Here is a 13,598-nt window from a genome sequence, read left to right as displayed (position 1 = left end):
TTCAAACAGCCAAGAATTTTGTGGGTAAGACAGGCCAAGAGAACCAAATACGTAAAAAAGCTAAAAATTAAATAATTAAATTAATACAACTGCAATGAATATACCAGTACCTCAGTTCAGTGAGATCTTGAGTTAACCTGGACACTCTTCTGGCCACAAGGCACTGCACAAACAGTTCCTCACCTTTCAGTGCAAGTATCACATCCTGACTTAAACACTGAAATCTGGAACCTTTCCTAGCTACAAAAATTGCAATTAAATTATTTGACCTCACCTTCTTCCCCACCCCAGATGATCCAGGTTTGTTAAATGGGACCAGAAGAGATTACTGTATTGCTCTCCAACTATTATGCATTATACTTCTTTTAAAATGAAGGGTGTACAGAAAATTTCAGCAGATCAGGATGGATACAGATTTAGTACCAGTCTCACAATAGAACAAGCAATAAGGTTCATGTACATGTGTGATGGCTGTCAGTATCATCCTGGTGAGGCTGCTTCACACCCTGCATGCCTCTGTGCAAGGCAGCACATCTCAGCTGCACAGGCTACACTTGGAAAGAGACATTTGATTGATTACAGTTGTAGAGATTAACAAATGTATCTGGTTACAATCAAAACGTAAACACACTTATCTTCATGGTGTCTAACTAATGAAAAAAACATATTAGAGAAATTAGAGAAATTAAGGGCTTCATAATTTAATCCAATTTAAATAAACTGACACCAGTGGTTACTTCTGGCACAACTTCGTCAGTTTTGGCTTTCATCAAACCACTATGACTAAATTATACATTAGCAATGTACAACTTAAAGCCATTCATGGCATCTAATATATTTCAATGTACTTAAAATTCTTTTCTGACATTTGAATGAAGTTTGGATATAGGCTACTGCCATTCATATGCCTAATTTTTCACTGTAAATCCAGGCTTGGAAGCATTTTTTTCAGTCCCTCCTAACACGCCCATTCCAAGTGCTCTAATAACTGCATTATAGTTAATGACCCTACTAGTTCATCTGTTACCACCAGTTCATATTCCCTTCTTTTCTGAACCAACCAGACCTTTACAAAATGCTGCGCAACCAACATCATGCGAAGAACCACAAATAACTGTGGCAACTATACAACAAAAGAAAACTTAAGATAAACTTAAAACACTCAGATAAGAACAACATACAGGGCCCATTTACAGCCACAAGTGAATTTCAACAGTCTTGACTGGTTTGGGGAACAGAGCTTGAATCTTACTATGACAAACAGATGAAGATCAGAATTTGGATGTTGTTCTGAAATAACTGGGAGGAGAATTGATAGTAAATCATTTGGCTCCAGATGGAAGAAAAAAAGAAGAGAAAAAAAGCTGAATGTGAAAATGGAAATAGTGTATCATTTCACAGCTAGGCATTGGAGCCAAGGTATCCTGTTGTTGTGAACAGAAATGGTTTATCAGAAGAATGAGGCTGAGCACAAATCTGTGACTAACCAAAATAAGAACTGGAAACAGAGGTAATTGAGAAAAGTATCTCCCAAATTTGGGCATTATTTAGGCTTCCCAAATGCCCATGTTGGTGGGTACACTAAAACAGGTATTTTACAAATGTACAGCTCACTGACTATAGTCTGGTTAAAGAATCTTCAATAGTTATGGGGATCTCCATGGGAAAACCATCTATCTTCAGTATTCTGAGTAGCTCCATCTACATTAGAGGATGCAGAGGCTTTTCAGTTTTCTATGATCAAAGTATTCAATCAGTAGGAGCAGCAAGGTTTCTGTTCCAGTTAAAATAAAAACATACTTACCCTGGTGATGTCTACTTAATTCATGAAACAAATATATTTTAGAGAAATTAAGCACCTGCTTACTCTGCAATAGAAAAATACAGCAAACTTTAAGCAGAAAGAATAAACAGCTCACCAGCAGAGACAAATTATATATTGTTGTGATGTAATTCCTGTACTATAATGCACTACAGTTTCCAGCTTTAGAATTCTTCAGTGTTTTATTCATTGACTGTGGAGACTAAATTTCCAGAAAAACATTTTTCTATGTGCTCCATTTTAACAGAATTCTGTTTCCAAAATGCATGTAGACATGAGCTCTTTCCAGTCCATCTAAGAAGCTGCACTTAACTGGGAGGGGGTTTTTGCAGGGGGTGTTTTGTTTTGTTTTCTAGGCTGATACAGATTTACATGTCTCATTTCCACTCATTTCCACAGTAGCTTGAGCTTCAATTGCACTCTCCTAAGCTCCAGGAGCACTTTGCTCACAGGAGATTGCAACAGGGTAGTGAAGTTACAGCATTCCCAGGACAACACAGAGTATTCAAGGCTCAACCAAAGGCAAAAAACTAGACCTGGATAAAAAACATGCCAGTTATTCCAATCTCCCTAGAAAACATCATCATCATCATCATTTTGCTCCCCTGGCATTCTTTATTCAAAGGGTCTGACAATTACACAGTAACTTTACAACAGAATCGTGAGAAAATGGCTTAGCAGCAGCAGTATGTAGAAGAGATAAATAAAAATATTTTCCTTAAAATCTTATTTTCAGGATTCCTTAGGCAGGAATTCCTCCTACATACAGAGAAAACTTTCATCTCTCTGATGAAGAGGGCTTCCACATCTCACTTTTTTTATACTCATCTAAATACACCTTTCTATACTTTTCATCCCATGCTCCTATATAATCTCCTTAACTATAAAAGCATTTCAGGATCTTCCTGCTCATGCTTCATCTCCTAAGTATTATTCTACATTGCTATATCTGTAGTTTCTTTGGTGTGTGTCAAAACCCCCCTCAGAGAATTCCACTGGACTCATTGTCAAGCATATTACCTTTATAGATATTTATACTTACTCTCAGCCAAAACTTCTGTACTGATGAAACAGAACAAAAAAAAATTAAGAAAAGAGACCTGTGGAAGAACCAAGTGTGATTATTCAAGATTAACTTTCAGCATAAATAATTGGTTTATAACTATTTTATTTCTGCATTTAATAAAATTTTCAATTTTATTTCCTTGTGGCATTCACTTCTGTAAGAGATATTGTTGTGGCCAATACTGGCTGTTGTATTAAGTAGAAAATTTTCGTTTTTCCTTTTCTTTTACTGGACTACCGGCATTCACCATGTGGAAGGGGCTCACTGCTGCCTTTGCTTGAACCTACCATTATAGAGAGCCTATATGTAAAAGAATGACTTTCAGCAACTTTAATGAGAGCTGTAGGGCATTCAGCAACTTGTAAGAACAAGTCCCAAATCACCACAGCATTAAAAAATCCATCTGAGTTGAGATTACATGCAAGACAGGGCTATGTTTGAAGAAAGACAAGATGATAAGGAAATACAGTAAAAAGTAAAAGGTCTAAAATAAAATCTTTTACTACCATTTCATACATTACTGTATGTTCCTGAGATCAGAGTACAGTGATAATGCCATTTACCACTGTCCTTTAGAGACCTACCAAAGGCACAGATCCACAGCAAGACTACAAAGATTTCATTGGTCACACATAGAAGGGGGGAAAAAAAATAGCCCGTGACACAGTAAAACCTGTCATAGTCCTGCTGGCACAGCTGTGTCAAGGAATTGCAAGTTTCACTCAGCACAGGAGTGTCTCATCCCAAACCTGCTGGCATACCCTTTAGGAAGGTGTGCATTAACTGCTCACAAGAGATGAGAAGAAAACTGTTTCATCCTGGACAAAACTGAGCTGCTTCAAGACTCAAAGTGAGACACGTCATTTGCTACTGCCCAAATTTGGTTCTCAAGATAAATTGTACTAAATAAAAAGCAATAAAAAATGCTCTTTCTGATCACTGAAAAAGATTAAATTTACACAAAACCAGTGCAATTAACATTATTTTTCATTTTAATTTAATTTAAAGATATCATGTTTAGTATGAGCTAAGGCAGTGGTGCAAACTTCACTGCACTATCATGCTAGCACCCCTCATAAGATGACCTGAAAGAAACTTTGGCATAACCATCATTTTGGTCTTCACAGTACCATGCCCACCAATCTTCACCCTTCTGGTATAACATAAAAGCTGGAAATTAGGACCAATCTCTATATTAAGATGAAATTTTTATACTGATACTATAGCAAGACCAGTATCATTAATATAAACATTTCAGAATAACATCTGCCCGCATCTAACCTGCAGTGAATTTCAAAATGTGACCTAGAGGTGAAAAACCATGTATCATGTTATCAGTTTCTTGAACCACAGTCACTTATTACTGCTCCTTTATATGAGTCATCTAGAACCAAAAATGTTCAGCTCATTTCCCTGTACAGACAGAAATAAAAGGCTTTTTGCCCCCCAAAAAATGACTGCTTGGCAAGTAATTACAAGGCTGACTGAATGAAATATATTTTGCTTCAATATTAATGAGTTCAGAAGATCTGATATACTACATTGTATCACAGCATTGCTACTTACAAAATAATACATCTCAAGGCAACCACAGGTACTTCTCATTCACTTAAACATGGAAGTTTGACACCAAGAGACACAACAGAATACTAGAATCTTTATTGCCATATCAAGCCTATTTCCACTGCATTATAAACACAACAAATTAAGAAACTAATTATTTCAAAATAACTCAAATAACTTTGTATTTTAAATACCCTCCTCACAAAGAACTGAAGACCCTTATTCCCTCTGCTCTGGTAAGATCATATAATCACAGGATAACCTAAGTTGCAAGGAGTCTTTAGAATTCATCTGGTAAAACCCTTATTCATAGCAGGGCCAAATTTGACATCACATAAACTTCAGTTAGATCAGGTTTTTGAGAGCTAAGTTTAGCTGAGTTTGAATTTATTCAAGGATGGAATTTCCAAAACTTCTTTCAAAAACATGATCCAATAATCCAACTATGTTTTTTTTTCTATCAGAATTTCCCCCGTGTTGCATCTGGGTCCTTTGCCTCTCAGCTCCACTGAGCACAACCAAGAAGTGATCATCTTAGCAAGTATGGAACTCATTAACTTACTCCAGTTCTAATCAAATGAAGTACAAAATCAGCATTCACTTTTCTTGCACAGTATCAGGGCCAGTGATTGGTGTGACTGGTTTTACTCTCTTTGGTCATCTAATCAATAAAATTCATATTATAAGGGGGCCAAAAGGCAACACTTTTACCTGAAAAATTAAGGGCCAGTGATTTTATTACTTATTTGTCAATTTACCAAATTGGTCCTAAAACTAAAAGGGCCTCTTTGCACCTATAAGATTGAAGTAAGATACAACCTGAAAACATGAGCCAAGACTAACTAGTCTTACACATTTTCATTTCAGGTCCAACCCTCACAAAATTGGCAATATTTAAATACCACCTAAACAACTGCAAGTGCAATCAATCCCATACGATCTCCAAAAATAAACCTACAAAGTGTTCAAGTTCTTCAAGTCCTACCCAAACTCCGTTTAGATCCAACAATTCTATCCTGAATTCAAATGACTTTCCAAACATCTTGTTTCTTAGTCCCAAGAATGGGGTCTAGGTAGACTATAGCAGATCTTGAAATTGAAGCAGATCAGCAGAATATCTGAATGTTCTTAAAATAACTATTTACAAAACTTACTGGTCTTATAGACAGGAAGAGCAGCTATATAGCTCACAATTTTCAATTAATTGACATTATTATCACTGAAATCTTAACTCTTTCACTTCACCACTATAAATACATTCATTAAATGTTTATATGACAACTGTCCATCGGCCATAGAGCAGCCAGGAACTGTAAAAAAAAAACTGCCTGCTGTGGAGGATGGAGCCTAAAACTAAGCAAGAGCTGCATGATTCCTTTCTGAAATTTACCCAGTTCAGAAATTCTAGAGAGCTCTCAAAGTTCATGTTTCCTCAAGTTTTGAATTTCTAACTTTGGACCACTGAACAGAAGAAGTCTTACATGCAGCTTCAACAGGAGGAAATTTCACTTCCCAAGCTGAGCTTCCTGGCACATGGAGAGGTGTTGATGAGCTCAGAATGTGTGTTGCACTCACAGATAAGTCCCAACAATTTTGAAAAATAAAACAAAAGCATGAAGTGGAAAACACTGTCAGTTTTTACTCTCTCGTTCCTGATGAGAGAGATCCTAAAACATATATAATATCATATATTTTTTGGGATTGCTAATACTTAAGTAATTCTACTGGATGCAGCATATTACTTCCAATGTGAAGGCTAAATGCAACTATGCACCCACACTACAAGTGTATCAGCCTCTTAGGTATAGCTACCAGCAATGGTTACATGTTTTGCGAATGTTATTTGAATTATCAGAGGAAAGCACCATTCCCACCTCAGCTGTTACAACAGAAAGTGCAACATCCTGCAACCAGGGCATTGTTCAGGGCTGAAACTCCAAGCTTTCTCCATTCTTGCTAATACAACAGGCATGCCTTAACCTCCTCCTCTTTTATCAGTGGACAGATGCTTCATCTCCAGATCAATGGGCTGGTGATTCTTCTATTAACATAAAAAGTGCAGCAATTTATTGGTTCAAAGATTTTACTTTCTCAAATTTATCAATTCCCTTGAATCCCTGAGCTGTTAACTGAATAACTGGTATCAGTCAGTTCAAACATACAAGCATCAAGAGTCCAACTCAGAGTACCCAGCTCTATAAAATATTTAAAAATGAGATGAAATTCCATGCACGATATATACATTTATCACTTCCCATAACTGCTGAAATTCCATGATGTCCACTAACAAATGATGAAACAGTATTGTTCATTCTAATGGATACAGTCCCATCTCCAAATGTAAGGATTTACATACATCAATATAATTAATGTTAATGGCAATCATAAATATAAATCTGAATATTGAAAGGGATTAGATTGCTAAAATGACCAATTGCACTTCCTAAACAAGCACTAGTCAAAACACTAGTACACAGAACTTGCATTTCCACTGGAATAATTTTTCATTGCAGCCTGCTGACACTTCAATTATCTGGAAAGTAACAGGTTAAGTAGGGAACAGCCTATTTTACACTAGCTATAACTGGATAAACCATACACTTCTAAATCAGGACCTACAGAATGAATACAGTCCAGAGGAGCCCAAGGATAAACACATGAAATGAAACTGCCAAAACCATGAAGAGACTTAGTCGCACACCTTCCATCAACCATCCCTTTATCACTTTGAAAATCTCATTCACCATCCCTGTATTTAGAGGTTTTTGTGTTTGTTTATCTATATACTTCTAAGTCCCAAAAACTTCCACTAATGTGAAACAACATTATCCAGCAAAGGCAGTTTCTCAGAAACACATTTTCAAAGCAGCATGAAAGTTTTCACTGTGTGACATTTATTAACACCAATTGGATTCACACAGCTAAATCTTGCTGCAATTCATTGCCAATTTACCCCTTCCAGAATCCAATATTTTTTGAATTTGTTTTGTTTTCCAAACATTTTCATCTTTCAGTGTTTTATGGCATGGTGTCTGCAACAGCACAGGCACAATCTCTACCAGCTGGTTTAATTTTCTAGTACAGACAAGGCCAATGTCACAGATTTCAAGTGGCACCAGTAAGAATTATGGCTGTAATTCAAAGGATTCCTGTGTCCTTATGATATATTTTCCCAATGTAAACATAGCTCCTAATAATCTTAACGACATATTTATGCACAAAAAGATACACATACACTTCATTTTTCTTCACTCAGACACCTTCGGCAATGGCATATGACAATGCTCCCATGAGGAAGAGAAAAACAGTGAAAGACCCAAGGAGGGTTTCTGAGGCAAGATACAGTTCTCCTTACAAAAAGTTTCCTTGGTTTTCAGAAGCAGAATCTACCTGAAGGGGTTCAATAAAACCCTGAAAGTGACTAAGAGCTTTTCCTGAACTTCTGCCACCTACACTTCCATCTCAATGATTTTTTCCAGAATTCTGTATTACACATAATCATATGGATTCCCATTTACAAGAGAAGTTATTATTAAACGACAGAAGACTATTTACAGACTGTCCTTAATTATTACTGAATGAAACATTTAAATGTGTTAATTATAAAAAATAAAAGGTGTCAGCCAAAACCCTCCACTTCTGTAGATTAAGGCATTTTAGGTCAAAGTCCCCTGACAAACAGCACTGAAAATTACAAGCAAATCTTCTTGCAGTTAATGCACTTAATGGGTTAGCATTTGAGAAAGGGTATTTTATTCATAGTAATGCAATAACTGTTTCCTTCTTCACTTCTGCCTAGCCTATTGGTTTATATGTTGCTGGGATAAAGAAGGCAAAGTTAGAGAAGAAAAAAGTTTTAAAGAATCAAGAAACTGTACTTTAAGGACACTAAACAGTGCACTCTTCTTTAGAACAAGAAGCAAATCTTGTTTATGAACATGTCTCCAGGGATTTGGCTTTTTTATTTCCCATCTTATACAGAAGAGCATCTACATAGTACATACATGCTATAAAAGGTGTTGTCAACTGTATTTAATGATATACTTCTTTCTCAGGTAATATCTAAAAGTTAACCCTAAGGCTAAGCCTGAGCTGTTCCCAGGCCCTTCTCTGACATGACCAGAATATGACTAACATCAACAACTTCTTTTTATAAAATATGTGCCCATCTGTTTCCGTTTAAAGTTTTTCCTAAAGTTGTATAAATCATCAGTACTTCTGAAATTCTACAAGCTTGCACTACAAGTGCTTGGGCTTGGCAAGTTTTAATCTAAATATTGTCTACAATCACTAATATCTCTTTCACACTTCCATAAGTGGATGCAAAGTAAAATAAATGTCACTTAATGAGAGTAATGTTCAGGGATGCAGTTTTGTTACATATGTTTTATAATCATGACCTCTAAGACTTCAGAAAAATATTTAAACTCTCTGGTGTTAACTTCAATGTACATAAACTGAGCACTACCACCACTGAGATCATGGACAGCATCTGAGCTTTAAGTTCATGTGTCATGATACTCCCCAGTTTAGTTCTCCCACTGAGACTCTCCAGATCACGCTGCCACTCTCTCCTCCCTCTCCCTTCCCCACACAGGTGCCTGGAGAGGAGAATTAGCGACACAAAAGGAAAGATCATAGGTTGAGATAAGAACAATTTACTGGAAACAGCAATGAGATAAGAAAAGGAACAGTAATATCAACAATACTGATAACAGAAGAGTGCTAAAGAGAGAATGATTAACATGAAAAATGCTTGTCCCAGCCCCACCAGACACATCCATGTTCCCCCTGTCTTGGAGCCAGGGCTACCCCACCACTCTCCAGCTTGGGACTGCTGCCACACTACCCCAAATGGAAGGAGCCCATTCTCCCTGGAAGAGAATCCTTTTCTTCCATCCCTGGCAAAGATGTGAGGTAGTAGAGAATACCCTCCAGGTCCTAGCTATGTCCCCGCCAGGCTACTCCAAAAACATAAGCCCATCTTGGTTGGAACCAGGACATAATATCTACTAAATTACTTCTTGAATATAAAGAAAGACGTATTTTTAACCAAAATAAATTAAAATGACAGCATTTTGGGATACAGACATTTATCAGCACCTGAAAGATGTAGATATGACAGTGGAACATCACTATAAATCAGGTAAGAACAGCAGAAAAAACTATGCATTGAAGTAATTTTTGAAAGTTGTTATATCGTCTGATAGGTCTTTCATAAAACACTACTCTTTTCCTGAAAGTCTTTTTATGCATTTCTCTGCAGATTATGGGGGCCATTCACACTTTACTTCAATTTTTATAGCCTCCCAGTAATTCCACAGAATAGTAAATACAGTTACTATAATCCTCATAAGAGATGTATTTGAAGAAATAGGGTTTGTCTCCCCTCTCACATGCATAATGTAAATCAGGAGCAATTCTGCTGCAGTCGTTAGCACAAAACTGATACAAAACTGATACAAAACAAGAAATAAAAAATAACAGCAATGTATAAAGAACACTTTCCTTACAATAAGAGTACAAATCGTATGCCTCTTGTTTTTGGCAAGGTTGTGCCGTTGAGTTACTTATACCCACACTAAGCCCATCACTCCATTCACATGTGACTAGGGTCCAGGCTCACACTGGAAACAATGGAGACGCACTAGTTTATCCAGGCTAAAAAACTGCCACAAAGCCTTGAAAATTAATGGGGATTTTTCAAACAAATGCCACATGTACAATTACTTCTGGAGTATTACCTCAGAAATAGAGGCTATTTCAAGGTGCTGTAAGAGAAAACTAGGAAGATCACAAAAGATTACGAATACAAATAAACAACCCCCCCACTAACTGCATCCCACTTTTCTTCTTTACAGACACACACACACAAGGAACACCGTTCATTTTAATAGAGATCTTGTGGCAAAATGATGACACTGAGTCACTAGAAAAGAGAAAAAATAATTTTAAACACTCTTGGGACCAGGGACTACCGCTAAGGGGAGAGCATTATTTTTATCATCCTACTAATGAGCCAGATGAAGGATTATTGCTGTTTGAGGTTATTTATCTCAACAACTCTTCTCTAAAATAAACATGCCAACTCCACTAAACAAAGAGAAAAAGCAGCACCGTTCTGTTGTTTCAATTGCACGCTGAGGAACACTTAAACAGAGGAGAAGAACCCCCAAAAAGTCACGGGAAAGGGCCGGCACACGCCTCTTTTACACAGGTGAAGAAAAATAGAAAAAGAACCGGCGATGCCGGTCCCCGCATCTTCCCGCCGCGCCGGCAGCGCGCAGCAGTGTCCGGCCCCACCGCCGCCCCGCGGGCACTGACCGGGGGCACCGTCAGCCTCGTTCTTCCCCTCGGCCTCTACTTGAAGCAGATGGGGGAAGCCCCTGCCCGGAGCTAGCGGGGAGTGAGTGACACATTCTCGAAGCGACACCGAGGCGGGGGAGCCGCTCTCCCTCAGACAGGGAGCACCGACAGCCGCCCGGGACGGGGCGCCGCGGGTCACCGAGCCGGTCCGTCCCCCAGCCACGGGGCCGCTCCGGCCCCACTCCGCATCACAACGCGAAACTCACGGGTCGGGGCGCGGGGCGAACGCGCCGTCGGGGCGGCGGGCGCGGACAGCTCCACGGCCGGGTCAGCGCCGCTCCGCGCCCCCGGCCGCCGTGCCCGGGGCGGGGTAGACGGAGAGAGCCCGTCCCTGCCCACACCCCGCGAAGCCGAAGCGTGCCCCGGCACTCACCAGCTGCAGCGAGCAGAGGAAGATCAGCGTGCAGCGCCCCGTGCAGCAGCCCATGGTGGCAGCCGGAGAGCCGCCGCCGCTGCTCCGCTTCTTCCCTCCCGCACTGACGCGGCCCCGGAGGCGAGCGCGGGGCTCACCGCATCCGGACGGAGCGGCCGGGCGTGCACGAATCCCCCGCCTGCAGCTGCCGCGCTCCTTTGTGGAGGGGCTTCCCTTGGGCGGCGGGAAGCGTCGCGCGGAGGTCGGTGCGGCCCCAGCGCTGGGAGCCGGCGGCGGCGGAGGGCTCTGCCCGGCTCTGGCTCCGGGGAAGGGGCAGGGGCCGGGGGTGGGCGTTCGCGGACCGGGGCGGGGTGGGCAGAGGGAACGCGGCTGGGGAGGAGGGGGGCGCGGGTGGGCGTGCGAGGGAGGGCGGGAACCGTGCGAGGTGTGAACGGGAGAGGAGCGGGGGCGGCGGCGGGCTTTTCTCGGGCGCCGTGCCGGGGATCCCCGGGCGGGCACTTTGCAGGGATCTGGGAGGCTGCGAGGGCAGGCTGTGCTTGAGGGGAACTTGGCGGGAGGGGCGGTGGGCTGTGCGGACAGCGGCAGCCCGGCGTGGGCCGCTTGTTGCGAGCGCCTGGGGAAAGTTCAAGGGAGTCGGGCGGGGAGCGGCGGCCCTGAGCGGCGGGGCGGGCCCGGAGCCGGACCCGAACCCGAACCCGAACCTGGAGCCGGAGCAGCCCGCCCGTGTGGCGGCCGGGGCAGCCCGGGGGAGGCCGCGGGCCATTGTTCGCCGTCTGCGTTTTCGGGGTCGGAGCGGGCTGCGGGGGCAGGGGAAGCAGGCAGGATCCCTCTGCTCAGGGAGTCCCGCTGGCAGCGGCTGTGTCCCGGGCGGTACCGGGGGAGCCTGTTCCCGTCCCCACCGCTGGGGAGTGTCTCGGTGCCTGAGGCTGCTGCTCGGGCTGCTCGATCCCCTCCTTGTCCGCGCACCGGGGGTGCTGGAGGAAGGGGGTTCCTTCCCTCCCTGGCAGCGCCATTGTGCCAGGAGAGCCCGCCGTCTCCTGCTGTCCCTCGCGGGTATGAACTGGGAATGGGCTCCGGGGAGAGAGGCTCGGCTCCGGCAGTCACCGCTCCTGGCAGTGGTAAATCGTAGAGCCGTTCAGGTTGGGAAAGAGCTATGATCGTCAAGTCCAAGCGTTAATCCAGCCCTGCCAAGTCCGTAGTGTACAAGAAGACGGGTGAGCAAACAGTGCTCTCCAGGGGCAGCTGGGACAACAGGATCAGTGGAGATACTGCAGTCCCTACATCTATATATATATTTTGGTTATAGACAAGTAGTCTTCTGGGACGGGATAACAAATCCAAATACGCACACCGTCTCTTAAAAACACGGTGTGGGGATGAAGTGTCGGCTACCTTCTTTTTTCCCTTCTCCAACAAAGTATAGATAAACTAGATTATTTTTTTACAGGCATTAAGGCATGTTCCACATACCAGACAACACTTTCCTACGGCCTGTTACCAGCTGCTGTTCCACAATACAGAGACTTCTGCGACAAAACACTGAAGCTTGCCCTTGGGCAGAAAAAAAAAAAAGCAAACAAGAAAAACAAACAAAAAAACCCCACAAAACCAAACCCTTATCTCCTAAGGCATTTTAGTGAGTTATGTCATTAACGTCTCTGTGAAATACACAGTATTTCACAACTACATACAGCTCTTCATTTATATATCAAATAGTAGTGACAGTAACCAAATAATTACAAGACTACTGTAAAACAGTATTGTGTCAGATTAGATTTGGAAAGCTGCTTTTTTCTACTTTTTTTTTCACCCTTTTAAGTAGGAAAACATTAAGACAGTTTTAAATACCAAACAGAAGGAATAAAGGGGGGACAAGTAAAGCTGGTTTTGCTCATCCAGGATGTGTATTTGACTAGGTATGTATTTGAGGAGCACAAAATATAACCCACATTGCCCAGTATACAAAATTTAAGTAAAACCACCTGAGGTTTATATTTCTATGTATCGCTTTTAAGAAAAAATTCTACCTGGGGCTAAAGTTTATTAATGCTACATGCTCTGAGAACATATATATTTTGAAGGATGAATACCTGAAGATATGAGAGAAAATTGAAAAGGTGATAGTTGCCGAAGATACAATGTGCAAGGCTCTGTGACTGGTAAATTTTATGGATAATTTGTTTTGTATGAAGAAGACTTAGAGGAAGCATAATTTCTCTGGACTTCACTGAAGTATTTAGTAGACCACAGAATCTTTTTAGTTAAACCCAATGATACAGAGATTAAAAAAAAGAATGGCAGGATGGGTAAGGAACCAGATCAATGAAATGCCAAGAGCTAGCGCTGAAAAGTTTGTTATATATTCAGCCCTACTTTTGTAGATACTCAGCCCTACTTTTACATCAATG

General features: G+C 41.5%; 1 protein-coding gene across 1 annotated transcript in view; it reads right to left on the bottom strand.

The window, feature by feature from the left end:
- NKAIN3 (sodium/potassium transporting ATPase interacting 3) overlaps nt 1-11,244 on the bottom strand; it is a 327,995-nt gene extending 316,751 nt beyond the window's left edge. Inside the window, exon 1 of the mRNA XM_062489320.1 lies at nt 11,191-11,244. Coding sequence (XP_062345304.1) covers nt 11,191-11,244 — 54 coding nt within the window. The remainder of the gene's footprint in view (nt 1-11,190) is intronic.
- Nucleotides 11,245-13,598: the final 2,354 nt, after the last annotated feature.

Source organism: Cinclus cinclus, chromosome 1 (assembly GCF_963662255.1).
Source record: "Cinclus cinclus chromosome 1, bCinCin1.1, whole genome shotgun sequence".
NCBI classification, from domain to species: Eukaryota; Metazoa; Chordata; class Aves; order Passeriformes; family Cinclidae; genus Cinclus; species Cinclus cinclus.
The sequence above is the reverse complement of the archived record's forward strand: the minus strand, read 5'-3'. Positions and strand labels throughout refer to the sequence as shown.